Genomic DNA, 21,959 nt, shown 5'->3' with positions numbered 1-21,959 from the left:
CATGGACACAAAGATGGAAATAATAGACCCTGGGGATTCCAAAAGGGGACAGAGAGAAGGAGGAGAGGGTAAAAAATACTACCATGTTCACTATTTAGGTGATGGGTTCACTAGAAGCCCAAACCTTACGATTATGCAATATACCTACGTAACAGACCATCACATGTACCCCTCTGAACCTAAAAAATAAAGAAGATCTAGAAATGTTTTACGTATGCACAAAATTTGCATGAATTAGACTAAATGCATATGAGACCAATGAAGACTAAATAAAACAAAGTATTTTAAGTGTGTTAACTGTAAATATATATGCCCACGCACATACAAACGTACATAAATAAAAGATAATGCCATTTAATTGCACTCAGAAAAATAATTTATGCTTTAAACTAGACTGCAATTTTTAGCAGCAAAGCTATAAAACATGAAAGAAATAAAAGCATACAGACTTTCACAACCTATTAACTTTTTTAAAGTAGTCATACACAACTCTTGCTGATTGCTTAAAGAAATTATGAGGATTGTGGATCTTTTAAAATACACATGGGTGGAAAGAGCTAGAAAATAAAAATCATCTTTTTACTAAGTTCAAGATCACTAAAAATGAAATAAAGGTGTGTTTCACTAAATGTTACGTGTCAAATGAAAGTTAAATGATTCAAATGAAATATGTAAACTAATAAATTTGACTTAGAAAAGGCTAATAAATGTAACAGTACCATCCTACTCCTGGTACATTTTAAGTTTAATATTACTAATAGTAGGTTTGTATTATTGAATTGATACTATATCTCAGATATACACACTTTAAATTCTCTAATTCTCCTATTTTCAACAATCCTGTGTGGATTCTTAGATGGGGAATCTGAATTTCAAAAACCAGCCTCAGAAGACCACACAGTAAGTAGCAACAATGGATGTCCAACCCAAGTCTGCTGGCTTCAAAGCCCCGATATATTCCCCAGTCACTCTTTCCTTGTAAATAATTAGAGTTGTAAACAGAACTGTACAAGTTATAGAGCTATAATTATAACTACAATTCTCTTTAATCAATGAAAAACTTTAAAAACTGGATACTACTAAGATTTTTCTGCTTATTGAGAAGTATTGCAAGATTAGCAGATGGTATGTTTTATGTGTGTGTGTGTGTGTGTGTGTGTGTGTATTGGAAAATTACATTTTAGGAGTAAGCACATCCTCTTTTTGTGGGTGGTAGCACACGTGTTCAGTAAAACAAAAATGTGTATGCTTCAAGTCCCTTTCTCTCCACCATGTAATGGAATACTGAATGCTATCTAATATCTAACTGGAAGAAACTTATGAATCATTTCAGAAATTATAAGATGTAACCTATGATGTATGAAAAAAATATTGTGAGTTTTGAGTGCCTGAATTTGTTATGCAATTACAACCCAAGGATTATCTGTAAGACCTAGATGAAAGCTTCACATTCACAGAAACTTACTGCCGTATCATTATATGCTATCTTGGCAGAGATCAGAAATAGGTGTAGGACATTTTTCACATTTAATCTAATATGAAATTAAGTATGATTTTAAAAAACATTTAGACTTCAGTGAAATTATTTTCCTAGTATAATTTACCCAACAGAATATTAAAGTTAGTCTCTAAAATATCATAAATAAATGGATAATTCTATGGTCTGAATGTGTTTCCCAAAATTCACGTGTTGAAAACTTGATCCCCAGGGCAACAGTGCTGGCAGGTGAGGCCTTTTGGGAGGTGTTTAGGTCATGAGGATTTCACTCCCATGAATGGATTAATGCCACTATGAAAAGGGCTTATATGAATGGGATCACGCTCTTTTGCCCTTCTGCCTTTTGCCATTAAGGATGCAGCCAGAAAGCACTCACCAGATGTTGCTGCCTTGATCGTGCACTTCTTCTCAGCCTCTAGGATTGTAGGAAATAAATTTCTGGTTTTTTAAAATAAATTATTCACTCAGGTATTCTGTTATAGCAGCACAAAATGGACTGAGGCAGATAATAATTACATTTATGTTCTTAAATTTCTATATGGAATGTATAATTGAATTTAAGATCTTCAAAGAAATGATTCAGATGCTCTCTAATTGGGAAAATCTTTGCAAAAAACAATCACAATTTGATTATAATGCAGATTCGTCAACCTGAGATTGTTTTCCTTCTTGCCAATACAGCTACAATCATGTAACAGATCACAAGAATTTAACTTCACTAGCGCAGTCAAAAGGAAACTGATGCCTGAGCTAGAACCCTATGTTGTTTGGTATTTTATAATAAGTTTTATTTCATTACCTTTATGCATTATTTATTATTGTTTATAATTTGTTTATTATACTTTGAAACCAAAGCAAAATCAATTTATAAATTCTTGGTCATTAATCTTCCGATATGATTATTTCAGAAAAAATATCTAAGGGATTTTTTTTCTCAAACCCTCTATATGAAGAAACTCATAATTAGAGAAAATTTCTAAGTAAACAAATGAGAGCACAACATTTAAGAGAATCAGCTTGTAAGTGTTTTCGGTAAATACTTCTTATCTTGGTCTTCTAAAAATCCATTTAGAAGTATTAATTAAACGTTTTTTAATACTTTAACCACTAGGCAGAATGTGACTGCTATCTTCCTACATTTATGTACCTGTTTGACAGGACTCTAAAAGAGAAGAAACACACATACTCACACAAACACAAGCACACTATCTGACTCCGTTTTATTGGGTATGCCAGGTTTGGTTATGTTTCATTGAATTTCCAAATAAAACTTGCAGAGGAAATACAATTTCATACATTGATACCACTAAGCCTTGTAAAGTGTCACCTCCCCAGGTTCCTTGGAAAATTGTAATTAAACTTTCAGCTTCATTTGTACATTAGCCAAAAATAACACATAGATACTTTTAGGGGCCCAACCATTTTTCAATGTAAAGTGGAACTCTGCTAGTCACTGTGTAAATTCCTAAATTCTTAGATTTTTAGATTGAGGTCCATTTTAAAAACAAAATTTTCCTACATTTTAAAAAAACTAATTATAACACATGATTTTATAAAATGCATAATTTTCAATTGCTAAGGCCTTGGACCACAGTCCTCTCCTAATAACGGCTAGAGTTTACAATTGATTATTGAGTGCCCGTAATATGTAGGCATTGTTCTACATGATTTGCTTAATTTAACCCTCTTCACTTAAAGTCTGCGTTAAAGATGAGCACAGTAGAGACAATAGGGGTTGAATAAGCAGATAAGGAGCAGAGAGGATGCTCTTAATATCTGTGTATTTGGAATGTTTGGTACTCAAGATTCTGTTTGAGTATTTTAGGTTTCATAACCATATTTAGTATCACAATTAAATGGCAGTGGTCCTCAAATCCTTGTTGTGAAAAGGCCATGCAGTAGGTAAAGGATATTTCAGGAGTTCATAAAATGTATTCCTGTTGGTTTCTGAAGCTGAATGACACTTAGGCCTAGAAACATTCTGTGACTATTTGTGACCATTGGTGAGCCCTTCAGCCACTTTGAGCCTCACTTTTCTCAGGTAGAGAGCAGGTGGAAATAGATGGCTTGTAAGAATCTCCTCAATTTCTAAAATGCGTGCCTACAAAGTCAATATTTATTAATTCAGTCAGTATTTAATTAAATGATATGGATGTAATCAAATAGTTGATTTATTATTAGCGCTTATGTGCTTTGATGCGTTGTAGAAACGTAATACTTCCCTCTGAAATTTACTGAAACTCTCACAACTCTAAGGGATGGCTTAGGGACATGGTAATTTCTATGGTGATGCCATATGTGTCATTTTACTGTTCCATGTGGATAATCCTCTGAAGTTAGAGTCACTTATTCTGCAGTTATATTTTGGGTGAATTAGCACTGACAAAATCTCTTCTTGAACAATTTTATCTGCAAATAATCTCGTCATTGGCTTGGAGGAGACAAGGCGTGACCACAGTATAAAGGTGGGATTATTTACACATAAATAATGCATGCAACTTATGAATCATGTTAGTCATTCCTAAAAAGAGTTGCATAACTGAAAGTTATTGATATCTTCATCCAAATATTATCTATATGCAATGATTCTCTACTGGGAGCAATTTTTCCCCATGGAGTACATTGGCAATTTAGGATTGCCAGATTTAACCAATTAAACTACAGATATCTGGTTGAATTAGAATTTTCATACAACAATAAACATTTTAAAATACAAGTATGCTTTGTGTAATATTTGTAACATACTAAAACTTTATTTATTGTTTGTCTGAAATTCAAATTGGACTGGGAGAACCATATTTTATCTGACAACACTAAAATTAGGGTTGAGGTTTGCTACAAGCATCTAGTGAGTAGAAGCCAGGGATGTTCTAAACATTCTACAAAGCCCAGAACTGTCCCCACCTCACACCGGACATCTTTATTTTGAATATGTTTATGTTTCATTGAATATAAATGTAACAAGAATTATCCAATCCAAAATGTCAATAGTGCTGAGGTTCAGAACTATAATCTCTGGGCAATATGTTCCTTCACTTCGTATAACATTCAATGATTTTGGTTTCAAATTTTATAATAGGGAGACTGATTTGGTACTTTTCTATGTAAACATGTTTGGAGATATCGTTATAAATATAGAATGAAGATAACATTACTTGTCTGCCATTAGTTACACGAGATATGTGTAAACATGTCTTAAAAGTTAATAGAAAGCAATAATAAATGATACTTTTCCTTTTTCTAAGCTGAAGGTCAGTTAAATTTCTATGCCAGAACAAGGATCCTTAGGGTTATCTTTGTAATTATAATCTATAATCAGATCATAAAATCAAAGATACAGCAGAATAGTAGGTATTTAGTATTAGAAATACAAAGATGAAGAAGACAAAATTCATAATCATAAGTTACCCAGAGTCTAGAGTCCAGAGAAGCAAAGCAGACATGAAAATAAATGAAAAGTTCAATAATTTCTACATCACTGCTTAAAAATACATTAAAGCGACTACGATGACTTGCTAAAGAAATGGCTCAGAATTACAGCATAAATGCTAGTCCTTACACTCTGAGAAGGTGTGGACTTGTCTTTCACAATATAAATAAAAAACTCCATGGAAGTTTTCCTGTTGCCTGTCCAAGGGTTTTACTGCACTACCGGCAGAATTGGTGCTGAATTTTCTGGCATCACACTGCAAATCTGTATGGTGTTATCTGATGCCATAAGAGGGCTCAATCCTTTTTGCCCTGTTGACAGCTGTAAATTAGAAATGTCACAATTCTTTCTGCCTTTGCCAAGTTACTATTGTCCTTAATTTGTGAAAATAGTTTCTTTCCCTCCCCATCTTCTCAAATATGCAGTAATACCATGTAATTCCAGGCCATTTGCTGACATAAGAGCTGAGTAGGAGGTGAATGGGGCACACATGTGGAAGCTTGAGTTCTCTTCACTATCTTGCCTATTGCTTCTGCGTGTATTAAAATTAAGTGTGAAAACAAGTATTATTTTTATTGACCTCCAGTGTCTGAATAAACTAGAACAAGAATTGGCCTCAAACACTTACGTTCTAGTATAGGAGAGAAAGCATCCGTACAGTGACATAATGTGGTAAGCATTGTAAGAAAGGAACAAAAGGAGTTTGAAGGGAGCTGACAGAAACGGTACCCTCTTTAAACTAATATAATCAGGGAAAATGGAACGGAATGCTTTATGTCAAAAAGTCTTAATTAGGGCCTTTAGTCCCACTGTAGGTGCAAATGGTGACCTTTGAGAAGTCCTTTGCTATCAGACAGATCAAGGCACAAGTGCCTTGTTTTGTTGGATGGATAGCCATGATCTTTCTTTAGTTTATGTTTTCTCTCTGGGCTATAGCAAGAGCCATAAAGTCAATTCTGGGCTCTGTAAACTCTTTCTAAGCCTAGAAATGTGTAGCAAAATCTACAACGTTTATTTTTACCCAGAAGACTTGTCCCGGTTTTGTTTTTGTGTAAAGTGCTTTGAAGTTCGTAGTTAGAAGAATCAAATCTGTGTCAAATTTGACTCAAGTAAATTGCATTATATTCCTATTTTATGTGTCTCTGGCCTTTAAAAATATTTTTTAACAAAAATACTTTGTTTTTGTTAATTTTGTTAAAATTTGTTTTGTTTTCGAATTGCACATTAATCATGATATTAATTTCATCACCATTTGTAGTTCTTTGTGAATTTGTGTTTGTACTTAGGTCATGGAAGAAGAACCATTGGGTTGGCATCTTCTTACTATGAGGAAGCATTACATAATAATAAATTGTAGGAAAGGAAAGATAAAATTAAAACAAAATGACACGTTAAAATCTCATCATTTAAAAATAAGGGTCTTCACTAAACAGGCTGTAAGGTAAAACTGAATTCATATATTGATGGGCACAAAAAATAAGGAATTAAAATGAGTTATGTACTATGCACCTATTTTAAAATGGCTAAAATTTCTGTAACTTCCATCACCTCAAAATTGTAGAGAAGAGAGGAGGAAGCAAAAAGAAAGACTTTGTTCTAATACTAGCCGGTTTATTCCAGCAATGCAATGTAATGCCAAGGAAATTTTATTACCTACTTCAAGGAAACGTCTACATCTAAGGTATGGAGGACTTTAGAGACCTAAGTATTTTATTTTTGTATAAATTCTGAGATGTGTGTTTGCAAATTTTTCAAATCCATATCCATGCTAAGTTGCTAAATTTCTACCAATTTAAGAATAATCTTGTGCTATTTTCTCCTGTCTCTCTCTCTTTCTCTACACACACACACACACACACACACACACACACACACACACACACATTTAACCTTGGCTTAACTTGCTCTTTTCTTTTTGGTAAAATTTTATAGCCTGTGATAAATTTATGATATTTCCAAAAATTAAAATTCTCTTTCATATTAAAATAATATGTAAAATATATAGATTTTATAAAGCATCTCAAATCTTCATACTTTTCCCTTTTATATCATTGCTTTGTACAGCATAAATTATAAGTTAGCAATTGTAATATTTTCTTATGTAAGTAGCTATTGCTAAATACTGATGCAATCATGCGAATAAAATTTTCATCGATCTCATTTTAAGAATGAGTGGTGTAAACATAAGCCTAAATATGTTGAGAAAAAGTCAAGTCTATAAACTTAAATTGAAAAACTATTACATAAAACTTTTAGCTATACAGTTACTCTTTCAATATAGACCATTATATATGAACTTAAATGCCTTTAACAGGAATAAATAGGATATCCTCTATAAATTATTTGTTCAAGACATATAATTGGCTACATAAATATAATAAAAAATAATCTATCTTCAATTATACTAAGTTGGGATTTATCTGATTTATTTCCTCCCCGAAAGCATATTAGACAAACCCATGAATAATCAAGATATTGAGCAGAGAGGACAGATAGTGAAAAAGAGTACATCTGCCAATTGATAATCACTGCTCAGCAGGTACAATGATTTTTTTTTTGCATTTTGGAGAAAACTATCACAATAACAATTATAACTCGATGGAAATTCCTTTTTCGGTATGTAAAATTTGGGTTTGCTTTGTAAGAGAATGTATTATTATAGCTATCAAAGAGGTACAAGAAATAATAGATGTTTTCTGGCTATCCTATTCTGGATCTAACATAGTGGTGCTCGATCCAATTTTTAACTCCTCACACACCTTAGTGTATAATAGACACATTCATGAATCATAGTAGCTCGCTATGACTGTGGTTCTCAAATCTGGAGAGTGGATTGGCAAGAGGATTTAAGAACTCCTGGAGAAGGTTGTTTACTTTGAAAAAAGAAGAAACACTGAGAAGCTGAAATGCTCACTCATTAATGAGCTGGAGTAGCAAGTTGGATAAGTGCCCATAAAGAAGGCAATTTCCCCTTTAAATGTGAAAATTACTAGCACCGATAGAATGATTTCATAAATTTTTCTGACTCCATCCACAATCCCTATGCCTACGTAAAAATTATTAGCTTTCCATAACTATGGGTTTGTGCAGTTTTGTTAATAAATAATGAAATATCTCTCATTTTGAATAGTTTACAAAACATTGATACAAAAGTTACATCAATATGCTGAGGCTTAGTATTCATTTTTCTTCAGGATATGGAATAAGAATTTATATTAGTCCAAGCTATACAGACATTCCATTCCATTTTGATATTTTACAGACATAGGTAAATTATGTTCTTCATTTAAACGAGCTAATACGTTTACCCAGAGTAGCCAAAAATATTCTCAATCGTACTTTTATTTCTCTTTTGCTAAATAGCACTCTGTGCCACTAGTGAACAGACCAAGCCCTCCCATTACTTGTCTTCAATAAAACATTATTATCTTTTGGCATTCTCTTGCAGTAGGGGAAATAAAAAGTCACATGTGGAGAAGTTCTAAATGCTAGACAGAAATGATCCTTGGAGGGCAATTTTTATCCTCCACGGAAGTATTGCAGACTTCTTCCATTAGCGTAGTCCCAGGGAGCAAAAGGTTAGGGAACTGGGACTGCCAACCATACCTGAACACATAAGTCAACATTTCCTCAAAGCGCTGAGAGAGTGTGTGAATGGACCCACAGGTGCATTAAAGTATCTGAGACGAAAAACAACAATTGTAGTATTTTACATTGGAATATACTGTACAGATGGTGACATTTTGTTTGTGGTTGTAGAGAAGAAAGGAAGGCAGTGTCCAGATTCCCCCCTCAGCACCTACCATTTGGCATAGGATATGGGAGGTTGAAGAAAAGGGAGGGACTTTTGCCTCACTTAAAACAGCTGGGAAACAGATGGAAACTGATGCAAAAATTGTCAAATGCATGGTGCAAATCTTCCATCCATTTTCTACCAAAGAAAGTCTAGTTGGGTAATGGCAGTAGAGGCCTTAGGGTCAGCAAGTGATAGGCTTTGGAAACTGTAAAGAAAGAGGTAAAAAAATTTTAAAAAACCAAGACTGTAGGAAATACAAATCCAGAAATGCAATTCCAAGAAGCATGTTTTTAATAAAAGAGAATGAGGGTTGTGATGGAAAGCACACTACAAGGGTAAAAGTACCTTTTACCATACAAGGGTACAAGTAGTGGCTGGATTAATCCACACTGGTGCCACTTCAACTACATGAACGTTCTCTCTCATAGGAGGTGATATCAAGAAGCATACATCCACTCTCTGTCATCTAATTTAATGTAATTTAATTACAATTCAATGGTTCTTTGTGTGGTTATAAATATGAGTGTGCACAACTTACTTCATTTTAGTCATTGGATTTCACTTTGTGAGCAATTTTTGGTTTGGTATTCAAGCATTCAGTAAATAATTTATGGATTTAAATATTGAACTACAGCCAGATTTTAGCTTAAATCCAGTCACTGGCTGTATAAACCTCCTGTTGTATATTTCTAGTTACAGTGAGTGTGTATATAGACCCATTACCTGTGAGTGTCCTTCTGAGAATTGGCCCATGTTTTGTGTTTTTGTTCGTGTGACTGTGTGGTATTTATGAAGTACTTTTGAATATTGCAAAAGTTAAAGAAGATCACTTTCAAAGAAACTCAAATAAATACAAGTCAAAGCCTTTCCTGAATTTGAATTTGTTCATTCATGCTTACATAAGGGAATGTGCTAACCATGAATCATTCAAATTGAACTGCTCATGAGAAAAAATGTGCTGGCTTTACTGTCAGTTTCCAGAGTTGCTTGACTGAAAGGAAAAGAGCATTGTCTCCACATAAAGAATAATCAGCCACAGATTTTAGGCAAAGTGGGGATCCAAATTGGCAAAAGTTCTTTCAATTCACCTGAGAACGTGGATGCTTGTGAGAAGGTCTTGTTATCTGGATATTCTGTACTGTGACTGAGTTTGCAGGCTGCAAGAACAGCCCACGGAAAAGTTTAAAAAAATCAATCATTTGGAAATGTTGTTCACACAATGCCAGAATAGCTAAATGCTCCACCAATGTGGATGCTGACATATCTGTAGCTAGAGGCAATTGGATGATGGACTGCAGTTTCCATCCTTACAGCCAGGTAAGTTGGCACCATGTAAACATGGCCTACCTGAGAGCACACACATCATCTCTTACGTCACTCACCTGGTCCCAGTGGCTTTCTATAAAGTGCAGTCAACCTCTGCATGACATGTCACAAACTACTTTGGTGCTGGATAAAGCCCCACATACCCTGCTAAGGTGAGAAGCTAGCTGATACAGGGATAAGTGACAAGCCCAGAAACGTGGTCAGTGAATGAAGAGTTTTAGATAGTGCCAGTGCACCAGTGAGTGAAACACTCTGTGATCCATCAGAGGATAAGTAATGGTCAGTGTGCCAAGTTGTTGAGGCAACTTATTGCTGCTGCTGCTGCTACTAGACCTAAAAAACTTTACATCTGGCTCACTTAGATACTGCTAAGAATCAAAGTAAAAGTCTTTACATTAAAGTGCCTTGTCTAGTGAATTTCCATTATGCAGGGTCCTCTTTAGTTCAGTTAAACATCCCTCAGGCAGACAGAAAGAAATAGAACACTAAAAAATTCATTTTTGTACTTCTTAGCATATTTAAGCATCATTGCATGAAAAAAAAAACATAATCTAAAAAGATCCTGCATAAGCCATGCCTTATTATATTTGTCAATTAAAAAAACAATTAAAATGTCACTCTTTGAAACCTTTGGTTAATGATCATCTTTCTACATCAATTTTCTATCATTTGGGTTCCTAGAAGAGTTAAGTGTATTCGCACTTTTTAAAGATATCACAGCTTGTTTGTACATGTGCAAAAATAATTAGATACCAGAAATAATTTTCAGGAGAGCATTAATGTGCCCTTTTATCTTGATTATGTTGATATTTCACTGAGGATAAATTTGCCCTAAGTTATTAGAGCTGGGTATGATTACTTTTTACTTGACTTGTGTGTGTGTGTGTGTGTGTGTGTTTACTATTGATTCACGTTCTGCTTTTTAGTATATTAAGAATGTCTTCTGACCTACATTTCAGGGGTATTTATGAGGATAAAAGAAGTTCTATACGTTAATTATGTCTTGAAACCTTAAGAGGAAAAATGGAATGATATACTCAAAATTGCTATTGGTATTTTACACTGCATTATAAGATTTGATGTTGTGGATCACTGATGTTACATGTTGTGCACCTTATGTTTATCTTATATATAATGAAAAACACATTTAAAAACTCTGTTCATAGTTTAAGTCATATGAACACAATTTCATTTATAGATTCCATGTTGGACTAAGTATAATATAAAATAAAAGAACATTGCTATTGCCCTCAAGAATTTTACTTAAATACAGATAAAAAAGCCAATAAGTACACACATACTTTTACATACGCTCAGTCTGAGCATAAAATTTTTTATGGTCCAGTTGCTAAACGTTTGAATTTCTCAAATACTCCTATATTGAGATGCCACTTTTTAAAGGATTACTATGTTCAATCTTACTTAGACCTCAAGTACGTATGTTCAACAGCTTATGAAACAGAACTTCATATCTAAAAGTGTTTTCTAGAGAGGTTTTGGTTTATCTTAATATCATACTACAAGCAGTTAGAGGTTTTGTTAATATTTTATAAGAAGAAAATTACATGCTTTCCCAAATAGGCTGTGAGTTACCTGAAGGAAGATGAAAAAAATAAGAATTATATCTCCCCCCGTTGAGCTGCCGTCAGTCTTGCTGTCTTTGGTCTCTGTTTGTTCCATGTCTAGCGCAGTACCTGGAAAAGTAGTAATTCAATAACTGTGAATAATATGATTGCATGTGTTTGAATAAATGAGTTATTACCAATTCTGTCTCCCTTTTTTTTCAGACTCCCAGGAAGGAAATTACAAGTCAGAAGTCAACAGCAAACCCAGGAAAGAAAGGACAGCATTTACCAAAGAGCAAATCAGAGAACTTGAAGCAGAATTTGCCCATCATAACTATCTCACCAGACTGAGGCGATACGAGATAGCAGTGAATCTGGATCTCACTGAAAGACAGGTAAAGCTGGACATTATCATTATATGATCTTTTTTAATTGCCCTGGGTCCACAGTCTTCTTTGCCATATTTGAAATACCTAGATCCAGAATTCTTGAATACCATTTGGAAGACAGTTATACTATTCCATGATAAAATTTTGCCAGCAAAATAACAAAATTAAAAATAATATAGTGATATTTGAAAGAAAACCATACTTATTGAGTTGAAGAAAGAATCCTCCTATGATTATTATCCTTCTGTATTTTTGGGTTTTAAAATATTATTTCTTTTACATAATGATGGCATACAGTGAGGAGTTGTGCGTGCTTATATGTTAAAATCTCCTTATTTGGCATATTAGAAAGTTGGTAACCCCAGATTAGTTTTCTGTATTGCTCAGGATAGGTCATGATAAGTTGCAGTAACACATTCACCGTCAAATCTCAATGGCATAACATAAAAATGTTCATTACTTACTCACTCTCCATACAAACTCTACATGTCCAGCATTCCAGATAATCACTCACAGACCCATTCTGACTCTTTAGCATCTCAACATGTGGTGTCCATGGTAACTACAAGAAATAAGAAATAATTGGAAGTTTATGCACTGACCTTTAAATGTTTTCACTTGGAAATTAGCCATGTCACTTCTATTTACACACTAATGTCTAGAATAGTCAAATGGTGCGGCTTAGGTGCAAGATGGCTGGGAAATGATGAAAGGCAAGGACACATAGATCATTGGTAAATATTTCTGCCCCTTTACCCAAAATATTTTTGAAATTGTATTGGTGTCAGTAATTCAAAATTCTGCTACCCACTCAGAGAATACTTTGAAATTATTAATGTTTTTGGACTCCAATTAATGAGACCTAAATAATATTTTTAAATTAATTGCTTTTTAGGTCCCTTTCTTGCATTTTTTTTGAATGACAGATGATGTGTTCTAACAGTGTTCCCAGTGAATTCCTTGTACAGATTCTTGTTTCCTTGAGGAGAATCTAGCCTACTGCCGGTTAACAGTTGCTAATCTTTACAAAAACATTCCTGAAAGGCAAATGCAAACATCTTTATGGACAGTGCAGTTATGATTGGCACTCTTAGGGCTAGAGTCTCATTTCCTCTTTCACTGTGTGTACCTCCTCCAGGATCCCATTGGAACCAAAGAAATATCAACAGGGTGTGGACAAATGAATGCATGTCTTAAGAGAGCAAGTTATTTTATCCAATTTCTTAAATGACCTGCTTTCCTTCTGTTAATTTTTACATTTCAGCTTTGGTAGGTTATTTATGGGTAGTAGAAATATACAGAGGAACACTTTTCTGTGGTTTTATCTATTGGCAGTTTGTATTTTATTACATATTATGACTAGTACCTATGTTATGGAGCACAGCATTTTCCTTCCCTTAGACTTCACATACAAAATTCCCTCTATGCGTTCAACATTTGGCATGCTGGAAAGCAGGATCCAAAGTCTACATCATCAGACCTCTATTTTATTATTTTTTTTAAACAAGGAACGGAAAATAAAAAGGTGTATGTGGAGGGAGAATTACACACTAATGTTCTTATATAGAGATGGTGAATTCTAGGAAATGCAACCGTGTTTTATATAGTAGATGAAGGAACTAGGAAACTAGGATTTGCTTCCAATCTGTAGAAATGACAGGATCCAGTACCGTGCTCTCAGCCAAGAGGAAAAACAAAATTCTGTACTTGACATTTTGGTGGTGGTCTACGGTTATCTGTCATTGTTTGACCACGGAGCAGAATCATTTATCTTTAGAAGCAGTTTTGTAAATCTGGTTTGAAAATGTTGAAGGTGTCTTGGATATTTCTTCTTTCTAACTGACTTCAGGAGCTTGGTAAAGAATTACATGCAAGAATTATATATACCTATACATACTATTTTAATGTTGTTTTAAAGATTCTTTTAACATTTTGTGTTAGTTACCCTTTGCTGTGTAACAAACCACTCCAAATCTTAATGGCTTCAAATAATAACCAAAGTTTTATTTGCTTTAGATTTTGTAGGTTAGAGATTTTGACTGGGCTTAGTTGGACAGTAATACTGCTGGCCCTACATGGAACCCACATGGAGCTCCAGTCAGCTGGTGGGCTGACTAAGAAAGAGATGGTTGGGCCTCAGCTGGGACAGCTAGTTTCTGTTGCTTGTGGTTTCATCTTCTTATAGGCTAGCTTGGGATCCTTCCAATGGTGATAGAAGCATTCCCAGGAGCACTGAGGGGGAAAACTCCGGTGAGAAAGGGCTTTTCAGGCCTCTTACATCATATTTTCTAGTGTCCCATTGTCCAAAGCAAGCCATGTGACCAAACTCAGTGTCAGTGTAGGACAAGACCACTTCATTGGAAGTCATTCCTGAAATAATCTAACCACAGCATCACGGGGGGTGGGGGGGGGGAAATTAACACAGAACATGAGAGATAATTCAGTTTTCATTGAATTGAAAATTTGTTATTGTGCACAATATATTTTTATTCCATAAATCTCTACGTGCAGTTTTGCAAGTTAATGTGAAAAGATGTATACATGCAGAATTTAAATTCCTAATCAAAACTAAGGCTTTAGAGGGCCTCCCTGGGTTAGTCAAAAAGAATTTAATTGTTATGAAAAAAATCTGAATAAAAATCCAAGGTTTGCTGATTAGAATTGTGTGTTCTTAAGTAAGTAACAATCTCCCCAAGGCATAAAATGGAAATTAAAACCTGCTCTTTCTTCTATGTAGATTTGTATATCATAATGGGTATGAAATAATTTTTCGTGTAAACTATAAAACAGAATTATCACCCAGGTGGGAAAAACCTTTGCTATGCAAAGCATGTTGAATTAATCATTTTGTAACACAAATATTTGTTGAGCTAAGTGCTGGAAGTAAAATCTTAAGCTAAAGAAATACCTGTTAGAATTCACAGAAGAGGTAAAAATTGAACAAATATTCACAATGGTTATGAGTGTAGAATGTCACAGGAGAGGAATGATGTAATTGTATTGGATAATGTTTCTGGTTGCACCATTTCATTCCAACATTTCTATGCACACATATTATCTTAAGTTTCTTAAATTAAGAATCTGTGCACAAAATATCTTAAATTAACAATCAAGCTGGGAGTGGTAGCTCAAGCCTGTATTTGTCCCAGCACTTTGGGAAGCCAAGGCAGGCAGGTCACTTGAGGTCAGGGGTTCAAGACCAGCCTGGCCAACATGGTGAAACCCCGTCTCTACTACAAATACAAAAATGAGCCAGGCGTGGTGGCAGGCACCTATAATCCTAGGTACATGGGAGGCTGAGGCAGGAGAAACATTTAAGCCTGGCAGGCAGAAGTTGCGGTGAGTTGAGTTTGCACCACTGCACTCCTGCCTGGGTGACAAAGTGAGACTCTGTGTATAAAAAAAAATCACATACTTAAATTATGTGTCTATTTTAAGTTACATTGTATTTTCTGGGCTGAATTTTACTGTGCTGAATTTATCAGAAAAAATATACTATGATGTCAGTTGTCAACTTTGCTATTCTTGAAGGTCAGATGGCATATTAAAATGCCAGGGCTCTCATCCCAGTGAAATATTTTCAGTTTATTTTCTGGAGGTTGGGGTTTTAAAGTTATTAACAGAATTACAAACAGAACACTTTAAAATCCATCTTCTGTAATTTGCAATGCAGCTTGTAGTCTATTGGGGCTGCTATAATGAAATACCATAGACTGGGTGGCTTATAAACAACACACATTTATTTCTCACAGTTCTGGAGGATGGGAAGTCCAAGATCAAGGCATCAGCAGATTCGGTGTCTGGTGAGCACACACTTCTTCATAGACTTCCCTTTTTCCATTCTACCTTGATATGATGGCTGAAGAGGCTAGGTAGCTCTCTGGGACCTCTTTAATAAGGGCACTAATCTGAGTAATGCTAGATCTGTTCTTATGACCTAATCTCATTCCAAGGGCCCCATCTCCTAATGCCGTCACCTTGAGGGTTAGGATTTTAACATAAGAATTTGGAGGAGACATAAATATTTAGACCATAGCATGGCTATTCCATTACTTAGATTTTATATTAATCTCATAAATGCTATGTTTAGCCATGTAATCTATATCTTGACCCTATATAATCTTAAACAACATCCTTCCCTAGGATTTCCACATGTAAAATATCTAATTATAGATATGTTGTCTTTTCATATTCATTCTTTAAGACTTATTTTTTTCATATGTTAAAATAACCTGAGATTCAGTAAAATAAACATATACACCAAGGAATATTACATCTAACCTCATATTGTTCAATATTTTCCTTAGCTTTAATAGAATTATTTGAATACAAAATAGTTTCCTTAACATTGTCAAGGTCTTTTGAAATTCAAATGCAAAGACAGGACTTATAGGCTCATTTTATATGGGTGTGTGATTCAAAAGCAGAGACAGGACTCATAGGCTCATTTTCTGTGTGTGTGTGTAAATATACACATATGCAAACACATACACACACATATACACAGATATATATGTGTGTCTATGCATATAAATATATACACATGTCCATACTTCTAACTATATGTATATCTATCTACATCAAAAAAAAAGATATCATGCAAACAGGGAAAACAAATATTAAATTATATAACAAGATTGCTTTTGTTTGTGTGTTTGTTTTTTGAGACAGAGTCTCGCTCTGTCACCAAGGCTGGAGTGCAGTGGTGCAGTCTCGGCTCACTGCAACCTCCGCCTCCTGGGTTCAAGCAATTCTCTTCCTCAGTCTCTCTGGTAGCTGGGATTACAGGCACCTGCTACCATGCCCGGCTAATTTTTTGTATTTTTAGTAGGGATGGGGTTTCACCATCTTGGCCAGGCTGGTCTTGAACTCCTGACCTCGTGATCCACCAGCCTCGGCCTCCCAAAGTGCTGAGATTACGGGCTTGAGCCATGGCGCCTGGCCTGTAACAGAATTGTTTTTGAGAAATAATTTTCTCCTAAATGAAAACTTACTTTACAATCAGAACTAGTCTTTAGACATATTGTCATGTGGAAATTGTACATGATTGACAATAAAATGTGCATGTCTATCACTGATGTTATTTGTGGCTACCCCTACCTTACTTATATCACCGATCAGTATATCTAACATAAATTTTATGATGACTCATATATGTGTCATGAAGATTTGCAATAATAATTAGGTTTCCTTTTAGAAAAACATAAGGTATATTAAATCCTTAAATATCACTCAGGACTTGAATTTCCAAATTCCATTCTGAAGAATAGTCATGGAATCACACAAAGATGTCACACTCTTACATTTGCATCTTCCATAATGCAGTGTCAGGGTAGTCTATAATTCTGTTTGAACTTCATCTGGCCAAAGAAGAAAAAAAAGAGGCTCATTCTGCAAAGTAATTCCATGTTAGCACACAAGTGTTAAAGAAAATCATTTTATGTTAAATAAACATGCAGAAACTAGAATGAAGCTGAGCTTCAAATATTTTAATTATATAATGTTGTTTGTTGAACAGTTACAGATCACTCCAGTAAATCTTCCAGCTTCTAACTTACAGCTTCTAGTTTACAACATATTCTCATATAACCTTCAAGATCAACAGATAATAATCTTCAATTGTCAGAGTCACCCCGAATGATTTGCAGAGAACTCAGTCTAAAGGCTCTCCAGTTTCAAGGTATTTTTAATTTGGACAAGCTTATTCTGGCGTTTTTTTCTCCATCCAGATAAACTTGGAGAAAACTCCCACCAGATTTTTAATATCTTACAGTGGGAAGACGAGAGAAAGCAGCTGCAGGAGCATATAAAAGAAGTGGTAAAATGGACATTTTTATAGAGTTAAGGCTGCCAAATATAGACAGAATGGGAGATCCTTTCACTTCAAAACATCTTTTTCACAGAGCTAATCAAAGGTGCAATGTTGCAGACTTGTAAACTAGTTAAGATTACTGGAATAAACAGACTAAATTAATGATACTTCTGCCAAGATAAATGGAAAATCCCACCTAACGAGATCATACTCCATTGGTGGAAATGAGAGGGATTATGTTTTGTTTTTTACTCATAAATCATCAAATGGCCCAATGCCAAGTATTTTCAAAATAGCTATCATTTTTTTGATGACTACTAAAGAGAAATATTTTGTGTGCCAAATAAAGAGTGGTTTTGTCTTTTGCTCAGCTGTTTTTTTTGTTTTGCTTTTTTGTTGTTGTTGTTGTTGTTTGTCACCCAGGCTGGAGTGCAGTGGCTTGATCTCGGCTCACTGCAAGCTCCGCCTCCTGAGTTCAGGCCATTCTCCTGCCTCAGCCTCCCGAATAGAGTAGCTGGGACTACAGGAGCCCGCTACCACGCCCGTTTTGCTCAGCTATTTTACACAATGTCCCTGCTTCATAGTTTTATTTCTACAAATGTATACATTTAGTTACTTAGCTAATTATGTCTCCATGAGTTGGCTTATTGTCTATTCATGTTAATTCAAGTCTACCTATGTAGCCAGACTTTAGAATATTTCTTTATTTCTTTACAGCGGTATATAGGAGTCATCTAGAGAAACAGTAAGATGTTTTATTTGCTTAACTCATGATATGACAATTATTAAGAATAATTTGACTACAACTGGTAAAATGGGGAGAGTAAAGGGTAAAAGAGTTGACGATGGGATATGAGAGGGGATTTTAATATTAAATATAAAGAGACATTCCTGATAATGCTTTTATTTAAATAAATAAATACATATTGACAGTATTGGTAAGCATCAAAAACTAGACTAAAAACTACTTCAGCTTCCACACAAAAAAGGTTATGATACATGAAAAGTAACTTAAGATCAATAATAAAGCAAGATCTATTCGGTGCAAACAATGTTTTAACCTAAAATTAATTTTCAGAAATATTACCTGTATAAAGTAAAAGACTAAGAAATAAGTAACTCATTGCTAATAAATGTAAATATTTAAATTTCAAATAATATTTTAAAAACCAGAGAAAAATAAACGTTACCTTTATTGAACCGGCCTTGAGAATATATAATCTGTTTTCTTTTAAAATGCTATCTTTCTTTTGATGTAGATAGGTAGACATATGTATAGTTAGAGGTAAGGAGATGTATCTATCTATAGATATATATACACACACACATATCTGTGTATATGTGTGTATGTGTTTGCATATGTGTATATATACACACACACACAAATAAAATGAGCCTTTATTTTAGAGATTTTACTGAAATTTGCTCCACTGATTCTTGCTGTAAACGTTCATCAAGCTGGTATAATAAAAGGATGAAGATAATTCTTCCCAGGAGTCTAAGAATTTTCCACATTTTGTTTCTCAGTTTCCTCACTAGGGAAGCAAAAATATTAATTTATATGTAATCAACAAATTAACAATAATGTTAGGAAACATATCATACATTATGTCACAGCATCATCACTTAGAGTGTACTGCTAAAGAAAGAGACTTCTGCTATGAAAGATCACTCCCAGCATTCCTTTTCTACACTATTCTTGCATCCGTAAGTTTTATTCATGTTAAAAAAAAATTCTAAAACTGAGATGCTTCTAGATATTTTGAGAAGCTGGTGCAAGTTTTGTGTTGGCATTGTCAATTTTAAGAAAATTTTCTACTATCTACATCTTTATATAGAAGAGTACATACATATGTTCTGTGACATCTATACAATAATAAACCCAGGCCTAAGAGAACCGACAATTTTCTAGAGACTTTGACTATAAATGACTTTGTACCAATTATTCTCCATATTTCTACGTCTCCTCATGAAAAACTCAGAGATGCATTCAATTTAGAATAGACTTTGAACTTCAGATCCCTTTATGACTTCCAATTTTTTATAATGAATGTATATTTTTAAATTTTTGATGGTTTTGAAGTTATTAAAATTATTGACTTTTTTATGGGTCAGTGTATACTCACACAGAACTAATAATTTTATAAGTTTATATAATAAACTTGGATCTAAGGTGATAGTCTCTGAATCTGATAAATGAAATAACCAGGGCAGTAAAGGGTCACATAGATTCTGATAAAGAATTTAAAGAATCATAAATAATCAAAATATTAATTTAATATTAATAACAATCAGAATATAAATTTAGATTGAATCATAGTAATATTTCAGTATTCTACTCTTCTTATATAAAGGATTAGTTCCGTTGTTTCAGCTAAATATTTATATTCGATAAGTTATACTTAGAAGCTGTTAGCCAAAATATTGATGGTATTATGTTGCCAATTATTGTTAAACATGAGCCAAGAGATTGGGCAAGATGTTGAGATCAAAGACCATCATTCTAGTTGGTCTCAGTAGTTTGAACAAGATAAGCATGAAGTAGTGGCTCAGAATATACAAATTCCATGTCTTCAGGTATTGCTATTCAGTAATTTTATAACACAATAAAGAAAAAAGGTGCCTAATTTAGTTTTGATATTTTCATTAAATTTGATATAGTCTTTTATTCATGAAATACTTGAGTAAACAATATTTTACTTAAAATAACTAAAAGGTATGTCTATTTTTTATCTCCTGTAAAAATGGGATTAAGAATAGTGAATTTTTACTGTAAATATGGTGAAAGAAGCCATTCGAGTTGAATTTTACCAGGTATGAGAGAAAACAATGGTTTACTAAAGGCCAAGTTAAAAGGAATCAATCATATAACCACTTTGCTTTATCATGTGAATGGTTGCTTTCGGTTCATTTTTGGAAAGAAGAGTGAGATTATAAGGTTGGCTTATAATTGTGCCTGTGAGATTCAAATCTGTCGTGGGGAATTTAATCTGTTGCCCCAAGAAAGGGTTAATCCTTGTTCAATATGTTATTTGTCCATGGCTGTCTATAGCTAATGTGTATTCACTTTGTTTTAAAAACATATGAAATGTGTAATTTTAAATGTTATGATTACATTAATGAGCCTGATTCACAAGACTTGGAAATAGAAAAAGAAGAGGCTTCAGAACTAAAAATTACAGAGGTAGGAAAATGATTCCCAATGTGCTAAATCAGTGGATAAAGGTGAGAGGCAGCCCTGTAAACAGGACTGAAGCCTTCAGTTATGAAGTATATCCTAACCCTCCACAGCCTCCCCAACACACACAAACACCCTTTAATTGTGGTAGAAACAACAGAGTCAATTAGTGGCTCCAATAAGCTTTTGGAAATAGTGGAAGAATTCCTTCTCTTAATCAGATATAAATCCATCTATTCAGGAAGAGTTAAAAAAGCTTTCTTTTCCCCATTTTTCACCTTTACTTTTAAGCATTCTTGCTTCTAATTCTAATACTACTAAATCAGTTGTAGTTCAGCTACTTTGTGACTGAATTACTTAGGCTAGTCTTTGGATTTACTAGATACACTGCCATGATCAAATTTAATCACTAGGGATGTGATCAAATCTGAAAATTTTATTTGTACAATTATCCTTTGCATGTTTTCACATCTCAAAGATATAAATAAATATTTGTTAGACAATGTCTACAATATTCCAAGTGCCCAGATAAAAATGGAAACAGTTGGAATATTAAATCTACAAATCCCAGATGTTTAGAGGCATCTGGCTATGTCACTGAAATATTTAGTTTTCATCCAGATGTTTGATGTTATGGTTTTTTTCTTCAAAACACAGACATTTATGGTGTTACATAAATATGGGTTATGGCATTATATAGATTCAACTTTCTATCAACCTATTTGCCTCAGGACACCTTAGGAAATTGTGTGACAATACAGATTCATAAGTCACTTATTTTGTCTGGTAATATATTGTGAAACCTAAAAGGACAGGTGTTGTGAACTTACATGGTAAAGCATGTAATGTGATGTCCAAATAAGTTACATTTACATTTCCTCCATTTTCTTGACCGTGAATACCTTAAGGGCAGGGACTATGTTTTATTTGTGCTTCAACACCTCCCATCTTTGATCTAACACAGT

The 21,959-nt window shown here is 34.1% G+C and overlaps 1 protein-coding gene across 1 annotated transcript in view; it reads left to right on the top strand.

The window, feature by feature from the left end:
- The window catches only part of MEOX2 (mesenchyme homeobox 2), a 75,750-nt gene that overhangs the window by 48,191 nt on the left and 5,600 nt on the right, over window positions 1-21,959 (top strand). Inside the window, exon 2 of the mRNA XM_003825008.5 lies at window positions 11,838-12,010. Within this exon, the coding sequence (XP_003825056.1) occupies window positions 11,838-12,010 (173 nt within the window). The remainder of the gene's footprint in view (window positions 1-11,837; window positions 12,011-21,959) is intronic.

This window comes from Pan paniscus, chromosome 6 (assembly GCF_029289425.2).
Source record: "Pan paniscus chromosome 6, NHGRI_mPanPan1-v2.0_pri, whole genome shotgun sequence".
NCBI classification, from domain to species: domain Eukaryota; kingdom Metazoa; phylum Chordata; class Mammalia; order Primates; family Hominidae; genus Pan; species Pan paniscus.
This window is presented reverse-complemented; position numbering and strand designations above follow the sequence as displayed.